Source organism: Bufo gargarizans, chromosome 7, assembly GCF_014858855.1.
Source record: "Bufo gargarizans isolate SCDJY-AF-19 chromosome 7, ASM1485885v1, whole genome shotgun sequence".
Classification (NCBI taxonomy): domain Eukaryota; kingdom Metazoa; phylum Chordata; class Amphibia; order Anura; family Bufonidae; genus Bufo; species Bufo gargarizans.
In genome coordinates this window covers 126,543,048-126,567,441 of record NC_058086.1, presented here as the reverse complement: position 1 = coordinate 126,567,441, position 24,394 = coordinate 126,543,048, and the positions used below count along the sequence as shown (strand labels likewise).

Here is a 24,394-nt window from a genome sequence, read left to right as displayed (position 1 = left end):
CCCTCTCCACTCTGTCAGGGGGGCTCTATTTGTATAAGCGTTTAATAGAACAGGTTCTGTAGACATCTATGTGGAATCAGCTGACGACGGTGTAAAAGGACTGCGCTTTTTCTTGACGCTAACATCCACCTGTAAGGCTGAGTTGATACTTCAGTTATTTGGTCAGTTTTGGCCCCGTGATTGCCCAAATAAGTGAAGTATGCATTGATTCTAAGAGCAACCCCTATCATCTGCATGTCATACTGACTCACAGTATTATTTAACTACCACAACAGACTCCCTATGTGTGTTACTATAAGGCACAGTGTTCTACACCCCTATAAAGACTCTCTGCAGCCTAGAAATAGCCGTTTCTAATGCAATTTGCCACAAATAAATTTGGATCAAAGCAAATCTTTTCCAAAAATTTCGCGAACAAGCCTAATCGAATTTTTGAGAAATTCGCTAATTTCTAATAGGGACATAATGGCTTGTATATATTGCTGAGGACATCCAGATTTCTCTAAGGTTTTAACTAAGAAGCCCCAGCTGTTCCTATTGAATGCTTTCTCCACATCTGTGCTGATGAGGGTTAGGAGAATGTTGTGGGAGATGGCATATAGTATGACATGTATTACTCTTTGGAAATTATGGCAACCTTCTCTACCAGGTATGAAACCCGCTTGTCCTTAGTGGACCAGGTAGGGCATTAGGCCTTTAAAGTGGTTTGCCAGCAACTTCGCCCACATTTTTATATCCACGTTCAAAAGCGAAATAGGGTGGTAACTTCCACAACTCTCTGGGTCCTTGCCCTCTTTTGGTATTCGCGTAATCTGAGCCATTAGTGACTGGTCTGGGAAAGGGGACTCTTCTAGTAGTGCATTGCACCATTTTAGCATATGTGGTAGTAGGCATGTAAGAAGTTTTTTTGTAATAGCCAGATGAGAGCCCGTTTCGGCCTGGGCTTTTAGCTAGTGGGAGGGATTTTATGGTCGTGGAGAGTTCCTCTAGTGTTACAGGAGCCAAAAGGGTTGCATGAGCTTGCGGGGGCATGGTTGGGAGATGTAACGTATCTAGGAAGGAAGTTATTTGAGAAGTACAATAAACTCCTACATCCTGTCTCTTAGATTGTAGATTGTAGAGGTATTCATAGAACCGTCTAAACTCCTCTGCAATATGGGCAGTCTTCGAAACGTTGTCACCGGCTGTACTTTTAATAGAATGAATAAATGAGGATTCTTTCTCCTTCTTAATTAAGAGGGACATAAGTCTATTACCCTGATCACCATGTGCATAGAATTGGAATTTAAAGTATTAGTACGCTTTGGCCAAAGCTATATTTAAGTGGTTCAGGAGCTGGCGCCTAAGGTCAGTTAACACCTGTTGGGCTGATTGAGATGAGGATCGCTTGTGTATCATTTTAAGAGATGCTATCTGCGATAGAAGGGAGTTAAGCACTTTAAGGTGTTCCTTCTTTTTGGCTGTACCTGGAGCAATCAATTCACTTTGTATGAACACCTTATGAGTCTCCCAGATAATCCCTTAGAACGTCTCCCCTGTGTCATTAATCTCAAAAAAGAGAGCTAGCTTCTCCCCTAGGGATTTAATAATGCTTTCTGAGTCCAACAACATCTCATTGAGTCTCCACTGCCACTCTCTAGGTGGTAGGTCAGCAAGGCAGAGGGTGGTTGTTACTGCTGCGTGATCAGATACAGAGATAGGCTGTAGTGCTCTATATGCCCTTTTGAGATTTATCTGGGAAACAGCCGAGCTGCATGTTGAAGTGTCTAGCAATGGGTTCAGGGCCACATTAATATCTCCGCTGACAATTCTAAGCCCTTCAGTGAATGCCTCTAACTTTTCAAGAACATTCCTGAGCCATTTGACCCTGGTTAGTATTAGAGTCATACAGGTTGGCAAATGTTACTGGCATTGATCCAATCTTCCCCTTAACAAAATGAAATATACCCTCTGAGTTTGCGTAAGTGACCGAATGAACAAAGGGGATTGATTTCTTAATAGCGATACTGACTACCCTGGAGGCCCCAACATGGCAGCTATGAAACCATTGTCCAAAATATGTTTAGGAAAGTTGGGGATTCTTCCCTGTTTAATATGTGTTTCCCTAAGGAAACATATCTGTGTGTAGATGCTTGAGTATAGCAATAACCTGTGTTCTCTTTTGAGGAATATTGAAGCCTCATATGTTGAAGGACATAAGGATTCAACATGGCATCTATAAATACATGTGTATCTCCCCCCCCCCCCCCCTCCAAAAGCATGATGTGGAGGGGGGGGGGGGGGGAGATACACATCTCTGGGCCTAATCAGAGAGCATAGGGCCCTGAATCCAAAATGAGGACTTCTATAGGAAAATTAACATTTGGGCCAGTAATTTAAGTATAACAGGCAGATTGTCGTCTCGGAAGGAGGCGAGCACTAAGTGCCTATAAAAGCCATGAGAAAGCAATAGGAGAAACAAAAATAGAAACAAACATAACAGTAGTGATGGACGAACTGTTATCAAATGTTCGCGAACCACAGGTTCGCTGTGGGTCCCATTCATTTTAATGGCATGCGAACATGAGAAACCTCCAGGTCATATTTGCAGCCACAAAATACTTAGTAAATGCGCACACATAGTCCCACAACATGGACACTGACTGTGCTGCCTTTGCAATGTATATTACATGCTTGGCACTCAGTAGTGTCTGTTTCTTTAAGACCCTCCATTTTCTTGAAGCCTAGAGGCGGGTCTTCTCTGTACTGTCTAGGGCTTGCTGGGACATATCCTGTTCAGTCCAGCTCTGGCTACTGTAGTGACCAGATCCACAGGACATCTTAAAGCTATTACAGATTGCAAACCTGACGAACACCAAAGCCTGTGAGTAAAGGGGTTTTGCTAGTTCAGCTTGTGTAGAGGGATGTTAGACATTGCAGATAGATAATGTGTGTTTCAGTGTAGTAAGCAAGCACATGTTAGTTAGGCCCTATCTTTTGTATTAGCTATGTATAATGTATGTTGCTTGAATTAGCCATGCTTATATTTTTCTTTTTATGTTTGTTTCACAGTTTTACCATATCATCTCATATCATATGAACACTATTGTACACATTCCTGTTCATTATATCTCAGTAAAGATTGCATCAGTTCAGCAAACCAGCACATCTTTCATTGGGATTCAGTTTATACTTGATGTTAAGCTGTGTACCTAAAGCAACACGCAGTTGAGACATTACAGTAAAAAGGCTTTAAAACGTTGTCAGAAGCAGTTAAACAGCTTTGAATCGTCCTCCGCAGTAAAAGGACTAATAACTCCTTTCAGCCACGTGGAGTGAAACGAAAGTGAAACTAATTTCTCTCACTCACTACAACACTGATACTGCCTGTGTCCAGTCATCATCATTATCCACGCTGCCAGCTAAATCAAGATGCAGAACACAGGGAACAGCACTCTGACAGTTAACCCTCAATGCTCCTATAAGGAAGATGACACACACAGCTTGCCAAGAATCAAGTCTAGATGCACAACACTGTCTAGAGCATCCAGTCAAACAAAGCTGACTTCAGCTAGCGCCGATTCAGCAAGATCTAAGCGTACTAGTTCTAGACGTTCAAACATCACCAGTCTGTCATCGGCTAGCGACAAAGCGACTAAGGCAAGAGCAAAAGCAGAGGCAGCTTGCGCCATGGCTTCTTATGCGGAGCAGGAAGCTGAATTGATGAGAGAGCAAGCAAAAAGTGAATCTGAAGCACTTAAAAAGAAAGCAGAAGTGGAAGCATCTTTACACTTACTCAAACAGCAGAAAAACGCGGCAGCAGCCTTAGCCGAGGCAGAAGTTTTCACAAGGGTTTTCGATGGCATAGAAAACTAGATGTCATCCCACAGCGCAATCCAACGCACCCGTGAGTATGTACAGTCACAAGCAACCATGTACACCGACCAGCAGTCCAATGATGCACCTAGGTCTTCATTGACTCCACCAGCAATAAGCAACTTTGATACTACGCAACATTGCAAGACTAAATCAGAATCTCAGTGTGGGAAGTCAAGTGGTCGCATGCTTAGAGACCAATCTGCCAACCCTCCAAGAGTGCAAACGGATGCTCGCGTACTCCCTCCTCAAGCAAATACAAGTCTGGATTATAGCAGAAAGACTTACAACAGACGAGAACAACCACCTAAACAAAGTGGATTCAGACAAGCGCCTCATCAGCCTTACCAGCCGCAACCATACCCTGAGTTTACACGCGAGAAGTATTCTGCAGACGCAACAAGTGCTATAGAAGTGGCAAAATTCCTGATGCACCGTGAGATAGTGGGCGCTGGTCTCATGAAATTCGATGACCGTCCAGAAAACTACTGGGCCTGGAAGTCATCTTTCCTGACCGGTACCCAAGACTTAAACCTGACAGAGAAAGGAAAGCTTGACCAGCTTGTCAGATGGCTAGGACCAGAGTCCACTGAGCAAGCCCAAAGGATCAGATCAGTACATGTTCATGACGCAGCAGCAGGACTTGCAATGGTGTGGCGGAGACTAGAACAATGCTATGGATTACCTGAAGTGATCAAGGATGCTCTTCTGAAAAGGATAGAAAACTATCCAAGAATAACAAATAAGGATTACCAAAAGCTGAGAGGTTTGGGAGACCTACTCTTAGAAATAGAAGCCGCTAAGTCTAGTGGATATCTGCCAGGTCTCTCATATCTGGATACAGCACGTGGAGTTGAGCCCATAATCGAGAAACTTCCTTACAACTTCCAAGAAAGGTGGGTAGCTCAAGCTTCAAGATACAAGAAAGATCTTCGAGTTGCATTTCCACCGTTCGCCTTCTTCGCTGAATTCATAGAAGACCAAGCTGAAATACGCAATGACCCAAGCTTTGCTTTCCTGAACAAGAGAACGGCAAGCTTCCCAAAGGTAAAGCAGAAACCTCCAGGGCTTTACAAAGAACGTAGAGCAACAGTTTCTGTAAGGAAGACAGAAGTTCCGCCTGAATCTGCAGCTAATCAGGAAGACAACACAAGGAAGAAAGTTGAGGAGTCAGACAAAATATGTCCTATCCACAATAAGCCTCATCCACTAAGAAAATGTCGCAGTTTCAGAAGTAAGACGTTAGAAGAGCGCAAAGCTTATCTTAAAGACAATCGCTTTTGTTTCAGATGCTGCGCTTCAATTCAGCATCTTGCAAAAGACTGTACAAAAACAATACAATGCGCAGAGTGTAACAGTGACAAACACTTGTCAGCACTGCACCGGGGACCACCACCATGGAAACAAGAAGTTCAAGCAACTCAAGAAGATCATGGTGGGGAGCAAGGAGAGAGTACAACGCCAGCAGTAACCTCAAAGTGCACTGAGATTTGTACAGAGCAGGGCCGCTCAAGATCGTGCTCCAAGATATGCTTAGTCAAGGTGTATCCAGCAGGTTTTAGAGAAAAAGCAATCAAGATGTACACAGTTATGGATGAACAGAGTAACAGATCTCTGGCAAAAACAGAATTCTTTGACCTCTTCGGTGACAAAGGAAGTCCAACTCCATACACCTTGAAGACTTGTTCTGGAGTTGTAGAGACAATAGGGAGAAGAGCAAATAACTACATCATCGAGTCATTCGATGGAAAGACAAAGGTGACTCTACCTACCCTCATAGAATGCGATGAGATACCAGACGACAGGTCAGAGATACCCACACCTGAAGTTGCTCGTCATCACCCTCATCTGGTGCGAATAGCAGACCAAATACCAGCACTAGATCCAGATGCTGCAATCACCCTTCTACTTGGGAGAGATATTCTCAGATTGCACAAAGTCAGAGAACAGTACAATGGGTCACACAATGCACCATTTGCACAACGCCTTGATCTCGGATGGGTCATCGTTGGAGAAGTATGTCTAGACGGACTGCACAAACCATCAAAGGTAAATGTCTACAGAACACATCTGTTGCAGAATGGTCGTACATCTTGTCTTTGCCCATGTACCAACAGTCTACAAATTAAAGAGAGATTATATAAGCTAACACATCATCGGAGTATCCAGAGGTGCATGGAAGACTTAGCCTCAACTGGAAATACAGATGAACTGGGTTGTAAGGTGTTTGAAAGAACACGAGACGACTACAAGCCAGCACCCTCGGTAGAAGATACCCTCTTCCTCGAGATCATGGACAGAGAAGTCTACAGAGACAAGTCAGGCAGCTGGGTAGCCCCTCTACCCTTCCGGTCACCATGCCATTGCCTTCCTGTCAACAAGGTACAAGCAGAGAAACGCTTCAGTTTGTTGCAGCGCACTCTACAAAGAAAGCCAAATATGAAGAAACACTTCCAAGCCTTCATGCAAAAGATTTTTGACAACGAGCAGGCAGAAAGGGCACCACCACTACAAGAAAACCAAGAACACTGGTACTTACCAATATTTGGAGTGTATCTTCCTCAAAAACCAGGTCAGATACGTGTAGTATTTGACTCTAGTGCGAAGCACGAAGGCATCTCACTAAATGACGTCCTTCTCAGCGGACCCGACCTGAACAACACACTCCTTGGAGTACTCATCAGGTTCAGAAAAGATCTTGTAGCAGTAACAGCAGATGTACAACAGATGTTCTACTGTTTCTTCGTTCGAGAAGATCACAGAGACTACTTAAGGTTCCTGTGGTATGCAGACAATGACTTTAACAAAGACATCATAGAGTACAGGATGAAGGTACATGTGTTTGGAAACAGCCCTTCCCCAGCTGTAGCTATCTACAACCTGAAACGAGCAGCACAGCAAGGTGAAAGACATGGTCAAGAAGCCAAACAGTTCGTCATGAAGAACTTCTATGTGGACGATGGACTTGCTTCTTTCTCCAGCAACGAAGAAGCTATTAACGTCCTGAAAAGTACAAAAGAAATGTTGGCAGAATCCAACATAAGATTGAACAAGGTAGCTTCCAACAGCTACAGAGTCATGGAAGCATTTCCAATGGAAGACCGTGCTAAAGACCTCAAAGACTTAGATCTAGGAACAGAATCACCACCCTTGCAAAGAAGTCTTGGGCTTAGTTGGGACTTAAAGACTGACAGTTTCACCTTCAGGGTCTCCAGAGAAGAGAAACCATTCACAAAAAGAGGTGTCCTATCTACAGTCAACAGTCTTTATGACCCCCTGGGATTCGTAGCACCCATCATCATGCAAGGCAAAGCTCTTTTGAGACAGATCACTACTGAGCAGGAACAAATTGACTGGGACGTACTTCTTCCTGACGAGAAGCAAATGCAGTGGAAGTTGTGGAAAGACTCATTGTTAGAGCTTGAACAACTCTACATTTCAAGACCGTACGTATTTGTTTCCTTGTCTGCTACAAAGAGGAGAGAATTATGCGAATTCTCTGACGCTTCCACTATGGCTATTGCAGCTGTAACTTACCTCAGGGTAATAGACACTGAGGGACAAAGCCATGTTGGGTTCATCATGGGAAAATCTAAACTAGCTTCCAGACCTGCTCACACTGTCCCACGTCTAGAACTTTGTGCTGCTGTCTTAGCGGTAGAGATGGCAAACATGATTACGACTGAACTGGACATTGAGATCCATGCAGTGAACTTTTATACGGACAGCAAGATTGTGTTAGGATATATTCACAACGCTTCAAAAAGATTTTACACATACATGACCAACAGGGTGACACATATCAGAAAGTCTACAAGTCCAGATCAGTGGCATCACATCAACACGGACAAGAACACAGCGGATCATGGGACAAGATTGGTGTCAGCCGCTGTACTCAAGCAAACTAACTGGTTCGTAGGTCCATCGTTTCTTGGTAAGCCAGAAATCAAAGAGACTACTCAGGTAGAGTCCTTTCAGCTCATAGAACCAGATCAAGACAAAGAGGTAAGACCTCAAGTTGCAGTTTGCAAGACTTTAGTTACCAGAGACAGTCTGGGCGCCCATAGATTTGAAAGGTTTTCCAGTTGGAAGTCGCTGATTCGTGCAATCGGAAAACTTATCTGTCTAGCCAGATACTCCTTCAGAGCTACTAATACTGATCAGCGTAGCAACGACCATCTTGAACAAGCCAAGGTCGCGATCATCAAATGCGTCCAGCAGGAAGTCTTTAAAGAAGAAATTCAAAGCCTGCTGAAAAAGGAAGAGATTTCTCGACACAGTTCGCTCAAGAAGTTGAACCCTACCCTCGACGAAGACGGAGTACTAAGAATTGGAGGTCGTTTGTCGGCAGCGGATATGACTATCCAAGAGAGACATCCCTTCATCATACCTAAGAATCATCACATCTCTCTTCTTCTGGTAAGACACTATCACAAGCAAGTTGCACATCAAGGACGACACTTCACTGAAGGAGCAGTACGGTCAGCAGGATTGTGGATCATCCAATGTGTTACCTGTCAGCCTCGAGCGTGATCATCCAATGTGTTACCTGTAAGAAGATTAGAGGGAAACTTGAGATTCAGAAGATGTCAAACTTACCTGCAGACAGACTTGCTTCAGATCCTCCATTCACTCACGTAGGTCTAGACGTTTTTGGACCATGGAACATCTCTTCTCGCAAGACTAGAGAAGGCAGTGCCGAAAGTAAACGTTGGGCTGTTCTGTTCTCTTGCCTGAGTACTAGAGCAGTTCATATTGAAGTGATTGAATCTTTATCCACTTCAAGTTTCATCAATGCCTTGAGAAGATTCTTCTCTATCAGAGGACCAGCGAAATTGATTCGTTCAGACCGCGGCACAAACTTTATTGGGGCCTGCAAGGAGTTGAAAATCATCTCTACAGACTCTGAAACAGGTTCCTATCTTCAAGATCAAGGATGTACTTGGACTTTTAATCCTCCACACGCATCGCATATGGGAGGAGCATGGGAGAGGATGATTGGAGTAGCTCGTCGTATTCTGGATGCCATGCTCCTGAAGGTTGGGTCTACTCACCTCACTCATGAAGCTTTGACTACACTAATGGCTGAAGTCATGGCCATTATGAACGCCAGACCTTTGGTTCCAGTGTCTACAGATCCAGAGATGCCATCAGTCTTGACACCCGCAATGCTGCTGACCCAGAAGATGGAACCAGTGACAGCTCCCACTGGAGACTTTGACCTCAAGGACTTGTATATTAAGCAATGGAGACAAGTTCAAAACCTTGCAGACATTTTCTGGAAGAGGTGGAGACAGGAATACCTGGTGACACTCCAGCCACGCAAGAAATGGCAAGATGACAAACCCAACTTACAAGTTGGAGACATTGTCTTATTAAAAGACACTCAGGCCCACAGGAACGAATGGCCTATTGGACTCATTGTGGGGACTGATCCTAGTGGTGATGCTAGAGTTAGAAAAGTTGAAGTTAGAATTGTTAGACAGGACATTCCCAAGGTGTATGCTATGCCAATTTCTGAAGTAGTTTTACTTCTGTCCAAAGGTTAGTGGCATAACAAAAGGTACGCCAGGTGGGGAGTGTGCTGCCTTTGCAATGTATATTACATGCTTGGCACTCAGTAGTGTCTGTTTCTTTAAGACCCTCCATTTTCTTGAAGCCTAGAGGTGGGTCTTCTCTGTACTGTCTAGGGCTTGCTGGGACATATCCTGTTCATTCCAGCTCTAGCTACTGTAGTGACCAGATCTACAGGACATCTTAAAGCTATTACAGATTGCAAACCTGACGAACATCAAAGCCTGTGAGTAAAGGGGTTTTGCTAGTTCAGCTTGTGTAGAGGGATGTTAGACATTGCAGATAGATAATGTGTGTTTCAGTGTCGTAAGCAAGCACATGTTAGTTAGGCCCTATCTTTTGTATTAGCTATGTATAATGTATGTTGCTTGAATTAGCCATGCTTATATTTTTCTTTTTATGTTTGTTTCACAGTTTTACCATATTATCTCATCTCATATCATATGAACACTATTGTACACATTCCTGTTCATTATATCTCAGTAAAGATTGCATCAGTTCAGCAAACCAGCACATCTTTCATTGGGATTCGGTTTATACTTGATGTTAAGCTGTGTACCTAAAGCAACACGCAGTCGAGACATTACACTGACATACAAGAAGTATTAAGCGATTTTACGATCTGCAAGCATTTTTTTTTCTATCGGCGAAATTTCGGCAAAGTATTAATCGCAAAATCACATGCGTTCTGAAGGCATGGCATACAGGAACTGGTTTACACCGACTAGCAAATAGATGGATGCGATAGTTGGAGCGAAGTTCAACGAGGAAGAGGAAGGACTCCTGGTGACTGTACGTCTGAACAATCGCTTTATATGCATAAAGAGTGTTATAAAAAAATCGCCAGTGCGACTTTCTGCGATTTGAATTTTTCTTAAGTGCACTAAACTTCACATTTTATAAGGTCTCACTAGATATTATTGGTTTTTATTCCTGTGACATTACACCCACTATGTTAGTTAACCTGCAGAGTGGCCGAGTGCACGGCGTCATTGGTTTCTAATGCTAACTCGCTATTACGCCGTGCGCTTCTTGCCGCCACCACTGTACAGTAATACACTTGTAAGTGCATCACAGTACAGCGGTGGTGGCCTGGAAGCGTACGTCGTCATAGCAACCAATGACGCCGTGCGCTTGTCCACTCTGCAGGGCGGCAGGATGGGTCTGTACGGTGTGCATGCGGCCTTACTGTTACGGTTAGAAGATGGGATTGTATTATGACTGTATGTGGGTGGGGTCTGAGCTATCAGATACTGTCCAGCTAAGCAGAGATGTACCTGTCTAGTGAAGTGACGGTACGGTATGGGGTGTACAGCTGGTTCGTCTCCCCGGGATGCACCCTCGGTAACTGTAAATTAACCATCAAATACTGGCGGTGCATGCGGCTTAAATCTAATATTTCCACCTCAAAGCATTAAATACTTTTTTTCCGTTTACTTGACTACATTTTTTCCCATACTATTATTGGTAAAAATTGGGATTATATGCTTGCATTTTTCTCTTAGAAGATCGTGCGGCAGTTGGCCTATAAAATGTGGAGCAAAATGGGTCGCACACACCACCGTCTGGCCATTTAAAAAAAAAATAGGCAGACATGAATAGAAGGCAGCCCTGTTTCATTAAAAGAATCCTTGATGAAAAATGCCCAGGTACATACGTAAATAACTTTTGGATGTTTTGCCAACACTGTAATGTATACAGTGCTAAGCAAAAGTATTCACCCCCTTGACTTTGTTCTTTTTTTGTTGTCTAACCCCCTGGAATTAACATGGATTGTTTGAGGATTTCCATCATGTAATTTGTAGAACATGCCCACAACTTTGACCTTCTTTTAAATTGGTTAATTGTAAAGCAAACAACTAATAGGACAAAATAACAGAAAATGTCAATGTGCATAACTATTCACCCCCCTAAAGTCAATACTTTGTAGAGCCACCTTTTGCGGAAATCACAGCTCCAAGTCGCTTTGAATAAGTCTCTATGAGCAGTTGCCACATCTTACCACAGGCGTTTTTGCCCATTTCTCCTTTCAATACTGATTTTGCTCCTTCAAATTTGACGGTTTGCGCTTGTGAACAGCAATCTTTAAGTCTGACCACAAGTTTTCTATTGGATTGAGATCTGGGCTTTCACTAGGCCATTCCAACACATTTATATGTTTCCCTTTAAACCACTCAAGTGTTTCTTCAGCAGTGTGTTTGGGGTCATTGTCCTGCTGGAATGTGAAACTCCGTCCTAGCCTCAAATCACGCACAGAGTGGGACTGGTTTTGCTCAAGAATATCCCTGTCCATCTTTCCCTCAACTCTGACCAGTTTCCCAGTCCCGGCTGCAGAAAAACATCCCCACAGCAAGATGCTGCCACCACCATGTTTCATTGTGGGGATGATGTTCTTTGGGTGATGTGATGTGTTGTTGGCTTTGTGCCAGACAAGTGACAGATTGAACCATCACTGTGTCTGCAGTAGAAGCCTGAGGCCTAGCCTCCTTCCTACAGTCTTTGGACACAGGACTATGGAGACCCCCACTCCTGACCTATTTGGTTGAGAGTGAACTATAAACCATTAATTTTTGGTTAAGTTTATAGACCATGTTTTTCGTATTCCCCATTAAAGTAGCATGGTGTGAATCCATAAACGCAATAAGGGTTAACTGTGGTCAGAGACTCCAAATGAATGTGTAGTTTTATTTGTCCATTTGTCCTATTGTGTTAGTGATGGGATTAAGAAGTAGCCGACTCTGGTGTAGAGAATTATATATACACTGAGGAGATAATCCCATCCCATGGGTCTCCTCTCGCCGTATTGTTCCATCAAGACACCGTGGAGGGGATGTCTTTTTTCATGCTGTTAATTTTGGATTGAGTTATGCATCATAAACCTGGCAGCCACTGCAATTATATATAGATCCCTCCATATTGGAATATTTTTATATCAAATGTTCTTAAGATTTTGGAGTTGTTCATCTAAAATCTGAACATTTTGTGATCACAGACGTTCCTATTCCCTCCAATCGGAAAAGGCGACCGGTGGAGGTTGTGGAGGTAGAGGAGGAAGAAGAGGTGGAGGCCGGACCCTCCCAGCCTATTGAGCCACCACCACCAGATGTGGGAGAAGTGAAGGAGGTGGAAAGTGCTGTACCCTCCAGCACCACCCCATCTCAGGACTCGGAGGAAGAGGAAATGATCACCAGCCCCGGACAGGAGGGTAAATATGTGCACACAGCAATATGATTATGTATCCATAACATGTACATAAACATTAAAAGGGCCGACAATGAGGTGACAACATACACTCTAGTAATACAAAAAAAGAACACTGGCCAATAACTCTTTAATCTACTTTAAAACCATTGATTTAACAAATAAATAATATTCAACTCAATTGAATTATCATTAACTAACAAACAAAATAAAATTATAATGTACTGAAATAAAACTAACTAATATACCAAATAATGATCATAAAGATCACTAACTAACGTATTGAGATTTAAATCGTCAATGTGTATAAAGACTTTAAATAAAAAAAAAAAAGGTAAACAATAGACAAACAGACATACTGTATTTTGTACCGCCTTCTACATATCGACTATCTATATAAAAATATAATAGGATATTACCCCTCCGATGAACAATTTAAATGTAAAAATTAAATAAAAAATTAAACAAAAATATGAATTTATTCAACCTAACATCACTAAAAGTGCAACCAAGCTAGCTAAAGAGGCATATGCCCCCCAAAATAGTAACAATCGGTCAGTGCATTCTGCTAAAAATGATACCCAACCGTTAGACAATTGCCACATAAAATTGATAATTTGGCTCTCAAAATATGGAGACAGTAAAACATGATCTGTTTTTGGTTCAACAATGCTTTTATTGTGTAAAAGACAATTTACTATAAAATAAGGAAAAATTGTAGGTTTGGCTGCACCTGTAACAACCAGCTGTCTAAAAAGAAATTACAACTGTTAAAAAAGGCAATTTTATGGACAGCTTTTCTCACAAAAAGGTGTAATAGGAAACGATCATAAGGTCATATGCACCACAAATTAAAGGTTTAATAAGAGTTGCAAATAATGTTCATTTTTATTTTTTTTCAAACAGGAATGAAGACATTGAAGGCCAAATTGGCCAAACTGGAAAGGGCGCATCTCCAGGATATGCGGGCCATTCATGAGCGCTTGAAGACCATGGAGGAAAGGCAACGCAAGGCCATGAAGGAGGTCCATGAGATTATCATGCTTTTGGAGAAGTTGCCTTAATTAAAAAATTGATTTTCTACTAAGTTAGAAGTAGGACCTGAGGGTGAGCACCTATCCATACAAAACAGGGGTGAGCCGCTGTATTCCATTTTTTACATTTATTCCAATACCCTCAAACAGCTGAGCTCCTCCAGTTCTGATATGGACATTTGGGAACACTTAGATAACAAATATAAAAGAATTGAAGCCTTTTCCTTCAATTTGGAAGGTGAAGCTTCAATACAGATAACAAGATCTATGGATGATGTTTTTAAAGCTTTGGAGAGGATTCTGCAACGTCAATTGCGTAACAAGTGGGAAATTAGATCCCTGACGCAATATTTGGATAGGGGCTTCATCCCTAAGGGTCTAACACTGACCAAGACACCTGCATCTGATTTGATGAATGATGAGTTCAGAAAGGAATGGGATGGATTCCTAAAAATACAATCTGGAGCCCTTATCCAAATGATCATTAAAAGAAGAATAAAAATGACAGAGGAAATGACAGGACAAATAGATACTCTAAAAAAAGAAATAGAAATGTTTCCAAATACTGAGGTAGTCCAGAAGTGGCACGAAAGAATCTGTAAAAATTTAGATGCATTAGAAAGAGAAATAATAGGTAAAAAATCCAAAAAACTACACAATATGGAAAAGAAAGAAACCACAGAAATTTATGGACGGGAGGTAGAACACACGAATACACAGGGACAAATGGAAAATGTCAAAACATCAAATAGATATGAGGCACTAGCAACACCACATTTTTTAGACTTTACACCCCCACATCACAAAGCACGAATAAGAAATACACGAACTCCCACTCCAACACGCCAAGAGACACAGAAACACAATTATATAACACAGAGCTATGCTCACGATTACAATTTGAGGGATCGTCCGAGGGAACATACACAGAACAGAGGATATTACCAGACACACAGACAGGAGCACAGACACTATCAGGACACAACACACCAATACACATCAGGAGTAAACAGGTCACAAAAACACAATCACAACGAAGAATACGTAGAGGACGACATGCACAAAAGACGAAAACACAAGAAATAAAAACGCCAATCAATAACATAATAAATATTAGTGATACCACACTTACAGAAAGCCAAGTGCAGCTTCTTAACAAAGGTTTGAAATTTGCTCCCACTAATCCTATGGATAAATTTGCTACATACATAGGAGTGGAGAAATTCATCAGACGCCTATGTCTCAAAAAATATTTCCTAAAAAATCCTATTAATAGGGAGATAGATATGGGAAGCAATACAAAGCAATATCCACATACAGATCTAAAGGTTAGATCAAAGAAATATCCCAGGCAGGAAATTAGTAAAGAAATGGCCACATTTAAGAATAATGTAGAATGTGATTTAAGAAGAATTAAAAGTCGCAGGGTAAATCCAAATCTCAACAGGGAAGAAATCAAAGCCATCAAATCCCTACAAGAAACAAACAACATTATCATTAGGCCCGCAGATAAAGGCGGGGCCATTGTGATATTGAACACAAAGGACTATACAGAAGAATGCTATAGACAATTAAGATCTGGAAGCACCTATCAAAAACTAAAAGGAGACCCAACACAAGAATACTATAGCATCTTACAAAATTTCTGCATAAGGGGGGTTGAGGCCAATTTCCTTTCTGATCAGGAATCCAAGTTTATTTTGGACACTGAGAGGAGGGTTCCAATGTTCTACTGTGTCCCCAAGATCCACAAAAACCTGGAAGCACCTCCAGGTCGTCCGATTGTATCGGGCATTCAATCTATATCATGCAATCTATCCAAATATATTGATCAATGGCTGCAACCTTATGTCAAACGGGTGCCATCGTACATCCGGGACACCACTGACATTATTAAGATATTGGAAGAAGTCAGTTGGGTAGATGGATGGATCTTGGGGACACTGGACGTTGGATCTCTCTATACAGTTATTGAACATACAAGTGGGATACAAGCACTATACGAGCAGCTGTCAGGAGATGATGGGCTCTCTGCGGAACAATTACAGTTCCTGTTAGATGGAGTAAATTATATCCTAACCCACAACTATTTTGCGTTTGAGCAGGAGTTCTACCTGCAGTGTACCGGTACCGCCATGGGCACCAGATTCGCCCCCAGCTATGCCAATCTTTTTTTGGCTCAATGGGAAAAAGAACACATCTTGCCCAGGCTGGGGACGGATCTGGTGCTGTGGCGGCGATACATTGATGATATCCTGTTCGTTTGGTGCAATACAACAGAGTCCCTCAATTCATTTCTCAGTGATATCAATAAAAATGATAAAAACCTTGTATTCAGTCCAATTACCAGTAAAGAAAAAGTTGAGTTTCTAGATTTGGAAATCTGGATTAGAGATAACCAGTTACAATGCAATACGTTTTTCAAGCCAGTGGCCAAGAATAGCTTCATCAGATTTGCTAGTTGCCATCTTCCGCGATGGCTGACTAACATACCAACTAGTCAGTTCCGCAGACTAAAGCGCAACTGTACAGTGGATAGCAAGTTTGATGAAGAGGCAGCTGGCTTGAAACAACAATTCCTAGAAAGGGACTATCCAGTACAAATTATAGACAAATCACTGGAGAAAGTAAGAAAGATGGAAAGGAAAAGCTTCTTTGAGACAGGTTTGCCACAATCACGAGATGAGATAATAAGAATTATCCTTCCATTTAGTTCTCAACATAAAGTGATAGAAAGAAGTATCCGAAAGCATTGGGATCACTTACTAAATGATAAGCTAATTGGCCCACTATTGAGCGATGTACCAAAAATAACGTACACAAGGGCGAATAATTTGGCAGGCAAAATAGCCCCAACTATAATAGCCAAGAAGGATAATCAACAACAAAAACTACAAAAAAAGAATTGGTTGACAACTAATGGATTTTTTAAATGTGGGAGATGTACTAATTGTAAAATTACTAGCTTCCCTAAAAAAACAACAAAGGTAACATCCACAGTAAACACATTTAGTGTAGAAATACAGGAATGCCTGACCTGTGACTCTACCGATGTTATCTATCTGCTGGAATGTGGATGTAAGAAACAGTACATAGGTAGAACCAAAAGGACACTCAAAAAAAGGGTAGCTGAACATGTGGCAAATATAAAGAAAGGCTTAGAAACACATTCCCTATCGAAGCATTTTAAAATTCAACATAATTGTGATCCGACCAGCCTCAAATTCACCGCTATAGAAAGAGTTAAGAAAATGTGGAGAGGAGGAAATCACATTGCTCATATGTCGAGACAGGAATCCCGCAGAATTTTTGAGTATGATACCATCATCCCAAGGGGACTTAATGCGGAGATGGAGATATTTGGATTCCTGTAAGCATTGGGGGGCCGTCCGGTGGAGATGGGACATCGCAGTTTGTCAATTGTTTGACGCTGTGATTTCCCCTCCCCACTGGAAGGCCCCCTGTACTCAACAAACTCCACCATACAAATACCCCAAAAAATACAATGAGCAAAGTACAAAAACACAAAAATTACATCAAACAATTATACATTGATGTGTTTTTGGTTGAATTTTTTAGGTAAAGAGTATCTTTGTCCCTTTTGGACAAAAACCGCATATAGAACACAATTCACACTGATGCGGTTCTCATGCGGTTTTCCTAAAATTGACCTTGCAGTTTATCCACATAGCTGTTTTTACAATGCTGGATAAAAACCGCATATAAGACGCAATTCACACTGATGCGTTTTTATGCGGTTCTTTTATAATTGATTTTGTAGTTTATCCACAAAGCTGTTTTTACAAGTAGTACTATATAGTGAATATTTGGGTACAAGATTTATGAATTTTAGTGTTATTTTAATGTTTTACTTTGAATCATAATATGAAAAGCAGCAATGAAATCCATCCCACATATTTGAACAAGCACTAGAGAGCTTAATGATGGGTGGGACAACACCATACATAAGGAGTGAGAATCCACTCACTCGGTGGCCACTGAGGAAGGGGTGCAAGACCCTGAAACGCGTCTGGCAATTCAGAGTGCGTGGATTCCAAGCGGAGAACAACAGCTATATACTAGCATACTTTCGAAAGTCCAGCGATTCAACGATTCACCTCCACAATCAAAGTTACCGCCGGAAAGCTACTGCCGCATAGTAGTGACGTCATACAAGCGTCAACCCGGAACCCAAAAGACCAGGTCACGTGGGACGCCACGGCTATCTGGGAGATCAACGCTGCAGTCACGCAGCAAGGAAGGGGGAGACTGGAACACTACAGCGGCTAGAAACTGTGAGTAACTTGGAGGTTGCTACACGCATCTCTACATATCCTGAGTACCGGACACTGGCATAAAATCTGCGCCCCATATAAGTCGCGTAATCATTACCCCAAGTGGTATAGTGCCTCATTTGTGGAAAGGTACGGGACATTTGAGCTGTCGACCCTGACATTCACATCATATGTTCTAATTGGAGCATTATCTATACATAGAGTTGTTGATTCTGACGTCCATACCATACCATCTAAATTGGAACATTATCTATTATAGAATTGCTACATTCATCCCAATTGGAATTTGGACACTGCTGTTACCATTGTGTTTGTCCCTTTACACACACAGCAGTGTGTCGGCTGCTATATTAACCTCAAAGGAGATATTGTTTCTATTTGCTAATGCTGCATATCACATATTTTATCATTTGATGTATGTTTTATGTGTATTTTAAGGGTTTGTTTTTAATATATTTTGAACATATTAAATAACTTGATACATCCAGTCAGTGTTTCCCTCTTGAGTGTGCCCCCTCATTTATTTATACGGTACAATCTCTTTCACTGGTCCTGAGGGTAGGACCTGAGGGTGAGCACCTATCCATACAAAACAGGGGTGAGCCGCTGTATTCCATTTTTTAAAGTTATATAAATAGTTTGTACAGTTATAATGTGTATTGTGTTTTTTGTAATATTGCTTGGTTTTACTGTAATAGCTCGGCCTAAATCAGCCAGAACTGACAGCAGCCGGTAACTACATGTCAAATACATATAGGGTCCATTCACATGTCTGTTAAATGTGTCAGCAGAAATAAGTTTCAGCCATTACAGGCCTCAAAAATTAGCTGACAGGTGTTCCCCTAGCAGCAAATAACTTTGTATTCTGTTGCTGGTGGTACATTAAGCATTCACAGGATACATAAGTAAGCGTCAGCCATTACAGGCCTAAAAAATTAGCCGACAGGCGTTCCCCTAACAGCAAATAACTTTGTATTCTGTTGCTGGTGGTACATTAGGCATTCACAGGATACAGAAGTAAGCGTCAGCCATTACAGGCCTCAAAAATTAGCTGACAGGCGTTCCCCTGACAGCAAATAACTTTGTATTCTGTTGCTGGTTGTACATTAGGCATTCAAAGGATACAGAAGTAAGTGTAGGCCTCAAAAATTAGTCATTCAACTTACATAAAAGGCATTTTATGCCGCTGTATTTACCGAAGACAGGGACCATAAATTGTTATGGGTGGTGGCGGATATGGGCTGTCATGAGGAATTTTAAACAAACATGGTCTACTGTTCACATGTGTTGGATTCCTCCGAGATCGATGCCTCATTCATTTTTAGAAATGTGAGGTAGTCAACACTGTCGTGAGCTAGGCGAGTCGCTTATCGGTCACGATCCCCCCAGCTGCACTGAACGTCCTTTCGGACAGGACACTTGATGAGGGGCAAGCCAACAGTTCCATTGCAAATTGTGCAAGTTCTGGCCAGAGGTCAAGCCTGCCCACCCAGTAGTCCAGGGGTTCATCACTTCTCAGAGCGTCCAAATCGCCCTTAAACCAATGTAGTCAGACACCTACCGGTCTAGGCATTCCCTGAGGCTGGATCCGAAGGACAGCTGTTGATGGGTAGGCTGAAAGAATGTTCTCATATCAGAAGTGACCAACACATTTTCAAACCGCCCTCTTCTTGCAGTCGCTGTTGTATTGGTACCCACAACTGTTTCTCTGTGAGTGGAAACTTCTCTGCCAGCGCCCAAAAAAGCAGAATGCAGCATTTCTCTAAGCAAGGCCTGGAAGTGATGCATTCTGACAACCCTCTGTGATGGTGGTAACATTTCTGCCATTTTTTATTTGTAACGAGGGTCTAAATACGTTGCCACCCAGTACTGGTCCTTGCCCTTAATGCTTTTTATACGGGGGTCCCTCTTAAAAGACTGGAGCATGAAGGCCTCTATTTGCACTAAACTGAAAGCGTTGTAGTGGCCTGGCTCCTGCTCATCATCCAGGATAATGTCGTCCTCGTTCTCCTCCCCCCATCCACGGACAACACAAGGGATTCCAGAAAGGTTTAACCACCTCCCGACCGCCTAACGCAGATATGCGTCCGGGAGGTGGTTGCTTTACTCCTCCTGGACGCATATACGCGTCATCTCGCGAGACGCGAGATTTCCTGTGAACGCGCGCACACAGGCGCGCGCGCTCACAGGAACGGAAGGTAAGCGAGTGGATCTCCAGCCTGCCAGCGGCGATCGCTCGCTGGCAGGCTGGAGATCCAAAATTTTTAACCCCTACCTGGTCCTCTGGTGGTCCCTTTTGTTAGGATCGACCACCAGAGGACACAGGTAGGTCAGTAAAGTCGCACCAAACACTACACTACACTACACCCCCCCCGTCACTTATTAACCCTTTATGAACCCCTGATCACCCATAATCACCCCATATAAACTCCCTGATCACCCCCCTGTCATTGATCACCCCCCTGTCAGGCTCCGTTCAGACATCCGTATGATTTTTACGGATCCACGTATACATGGATCGGATCCGCAAAACGCATACGGACGTCTGAATGGAGCCTTACAGGGGGGTGATCAATGACAGGCGGGTGATCACCCATATACACTCCCTGATCACCCCCTGTCATTGATCACCCCCCTGTCATTGATCACCCCCCTGTAAGGCTCCATTCAGACGTCTGATTTTTACGGATCCATGGATACATGGATCGGATCCGCAAAACACATGCGGACGTCTGAATGGAGCCTTACAGGGGGGTGATCAATGACAGGCGGGTGATCACCCATATACACTCCCTGATCACCCCCCTGTCATTGATCACCCCCCTGTAAGGCTCCATTCAGACGTCCGCATGTGTTTTGTGGATCCGATCCATGTATCCATGGATCCGTAAAAATCATGCAGACATCTGAATGGAGCCTTACAGGGGGGGTGATCAGTGATAGGGGGGTGATCACCCTGATCACCCCCTGTCATTGATCACCCCCCTGTAAGGCTCCATTCAGACGTCCGCATGTGTTTTGTGGATCCGATCCATGTATCCATGGATCCGTAAAAATCATGCAGACATCTGAATGGAGCCTTACAGGGGGGTGATCAGTGACAGGGGGGTGATCACCCTGATCACCCCCTGTCATTGATAACCCCCCTGTAAGGCTCCATTCAGACGTCCGCATGTGTTTTGTGGATCCGATCCATGTATCCATGGATCCGTAAAAATCATACGGACATCTGAATGGAGCCTTACAGGGGGGGTGATCAGTGACAGGGGGGTGATCACCCTGATCACCCCCTGTCATTGATCACCCCCCTGTAAGGCTCCATTCAGACGTCCGCATGTGTTTTGTGGATCCGATCCATGTATCCATGGATCCGTAAAAATCATGCGGACGTCTGAATGGAGCCTTACAGGGGGGGTGATCAGTGACAGGGGGGTGATCACCCTGATCACCCCCTGTCATTGATCACCCCCCTGTAAGGCTCCATTCAGACGTCCGCATGTGTTTTGTGGATCCGATCCATGTATCCATGGATCCGTAAAAATCATGCGGACGTCTGAATGGAGCCTTACAGGGGGGGTGATCAGTGACAGGGGGGTGATCACCCTGATCACCCCCTGTCATTGATCACCCCCCTGTAAGGCTCCATTCAGACGTCCGCATGTGTTTTGTGGATCCGATCCATGTATCCATGGATCCGTAAAAATCATGCGGACGTCTGAATGGAGCCTTACAGGGGGGGTGATCAGTGACAGGGGGTGATCAGGGAGTCTATATGGGTGATCACCCCCCTGTCATTGATCACCCCCCTGTAAGGCTCCATTCAGACGTCCGCATGTGTTTTGCGGATCCGATCCATGGATCCGTAAAAATTATACGGACGTCTGAATGGAGCCTTACCAGGGGGGTGATCAATGACAGGGGGGTGATCAGGGAGTCTATATGGGTGATCACCCCCCTGTCATTGATCACCCCCCTGTCATTGATCACCCCCCTGTCATTGATCACCCCCCCTGTAAGGCTCCATTCAGACATTTTTTTGGCCCAAGTTAGCGGAAATTTTTTGTTTGTTTTTGTTTTTGTTTTTTCTTACTAAGTCTCATATTCCACTAACTTGTGTCAAAAAATAAAATCTCACATGAACTCACCATACCCCTCACGGAATCCAAATGCGTAAACATTTTTAGACATTTATATTCCAGACTTCTTCTCACGCTTTAGGGCCCCTAAAAAGCCAGGGCAGTATAAATACCCCACATGTGACCCCATTTCGGAAAGAAGACACCCCAAGGTATTCCGTGAGGGGCATATTGAGTCCATGAAAGATTTAAATTTTTGTCCTAAGTTAGCGGAAAGTGAGACTTTGTGAGAAAAAAACAAAAAAAAATCAATATCCGCTAACTTATGCAAAAAAAAAAAAATTTCTAGGAACTCGCCAGGCCCCTCATTGAATACCTTGGGGTGTCTTCTTTCCAAAGTGGGGTCACATGTGGGGTATTTATACTGCCCTGGCTTTTTAGGGGCCCGAAAGTGTGAGAAGAAGTCTGGGATCCAAATGTCTAAAAATGCCCTCCTAAAAGGAATTTGGGCCCCTTTGCGCATCTAGGCTGCAAAAAAGTGTCACACATGTGGTATAGCCGTACTCAGGAGAAGTTGGGGAATGTGTTTTGGGGTGTCATTTTACATATACCCATGCTGGGTGAGAAAAATATCTTGGTCAAATGCCAACTTTGTATAAAAAAATGGGAAAAGTTATCTTTTGCCAAGATATTTCTCTCACCCAGCATGGGTATATGTAAAATGACACCCCAAAACACATTCCCCAACTTCTCCTGAGTACGGCGATACCAGATGTGTGACACTTTTTTGCAGTCAAGGTGGGCAAAGGGGCACATATTCCAAAGTGCACCTTTCGGATTTCGCAGGCCATTTTTTACAGATTTTGATTGCAAGGTACTTCTTACACATTTGGGCCCCTAAATTGCCAGGGCAGTATAACTACGCCAGAAGTGACCCCATTTTGGAAAGAAGACACCCCAAGGAATTCCGTGAGGGGCACGGCGAGTTCCTAGAATTTTTTTATTTTTTGTCACAAGTTAGCGGAAAATGATGATTTTTCTTTTTTTTTCTTTTTTCCTTACAAAGTCTCATATTCCACTAACTTGCGACAAAAAATAAAAAATTCTAGGAAAACGCCGTGCCCCTCACGGAATACCTTGGGGTGTCTTCTTTCCAAAATGGGGTCACTTGTGGCGTAGTTATACTGCCCTGGCAATTTAGGGGCCCAAATGTGTGAGAAGAACTTTGCAATCGAAATGTGTAAAAAATGACCGGTGAAATCCGAAAGGTGCACTTTGGAATATGTGCCCCTTTGCCCACCTTGGCTGCAAAAAAGTGTCACACATGTGGTATCGCCGTACTCAGGAGAAGTTGGGGAATGTGTTTTGGAGTGTCATTTTACATATACCCATGCTGAATGAGAGAAATATCTTGGCAAAAGACAACTTTTCCAATTTTTTTATACAAAGTTGGCATTTGACCAAGATATTTTTCTCACCCAGCATGGGTATATGTAAAATGACACCCCAAAACACATTCCCCAACTTCTCCTGAGTACGGCGATACCAGATGTGTGACACTTTTTTGCAGCCAAGGTGGGCAAAGGGGCACATATTCCAAAGTGCACCTTTCGGATTTCACCGGTCATTTTTTACACATTTCGATTGCAAAGTTCTTCTCACACATTTGGGCCCCTAAATTGCCAGGGCAGTATAACTACGCCACAAGTGACCCCATTTTGGAAAGAAGACACCCCAAGGTATTCCGTGAGGGGCATGGTGAGTTCCTAGAATTTTTTATTTTTTGTCGCAAGTTAGTGGAATATGAGACTTTGTAAGAAGAAAATAAAAATAAAAAATCATCATCATTTTCCGCTAACTTGTGACAAAAAATAAAAAGTTCTATGAACTCACTATGCCCATCAGCGAATACCTTAGGGTGTCTACTTTCCGAAATGGGGTCATTTGTGGTTTTTTTCTACTGTTTGGGCATTGTAGAACCTCAGGAATCATGACAGGTGCTCAGAAAGTCAGAGCTGCTTCAAAAAGCGGAAATTCACATTTTTGTACCATAGTTTGTAAACGCTATAACTTTTACCCAAACCATTTTTTTTTTTTTGCCCAAACCATTTTTTTTTATCAAAGACATGTAGAACTATAAAGTTAGCGAAAAATTTATATATGGATGTTGTTTTCTTTGCAAAATTTTACAGCTGAAAGTGAAAAATTTCATTTTTTTGCAAAAAAATCGTTACATTTCGATTAATAACAAAAAAAGTAAAAATGTCAGCAGCAATAAAATACCACCCAATGAAAGCTCTATTAGTGAGAAGAAAAGGAGGTAAAATTCATTTGGGTGGTAAGTTGCATGACCGAGCGA

General features: G+C 42.7%; 1 protein-coding gene across 2 annotated transcripts; it reads left to right on the top strand.

Moving 5' to 3' along the window:
• The first annotated feature begins 2,720 nt into the window (after positions 1 to 2,720).
• Positions 2,721 to 15,343, top strand: LOC122943124. Of its 2 annotated transcripts, none has more exons than XM_044300593.1 (3): positions 2,721 to 2,863; positions 12,422 to 12,634; positions 13,537 to 15,343. In XM_044300593.1, the coding sequence occupies exon 3, from the start codon at positions 13,836 to 13,838 to the stop codon at positions 14,748 to 14,750; it is 915 nt and encodes a 304-aa protein (XP_044156528.1). In that variant the 5' UTR covers positions 2,721 to 2,863; positions 12,422 to 12,634; positions 13,537 to 13,835; the 3' UTR covers positions 14,751 to 15,343. The 2 variants fall into 2 exon arrangements, with proteins under 2 accessions (XP_044156528.1, XP_044156529.1); XM_044300594.1 differs by lacking the exon at positions 2,721 to 2,863 and adding an exon at positions 10,989 to 11,078.
• The last annotated feature ends 9,051 nt before the right edge of the window (positions 15,344 to 24,394 follow it).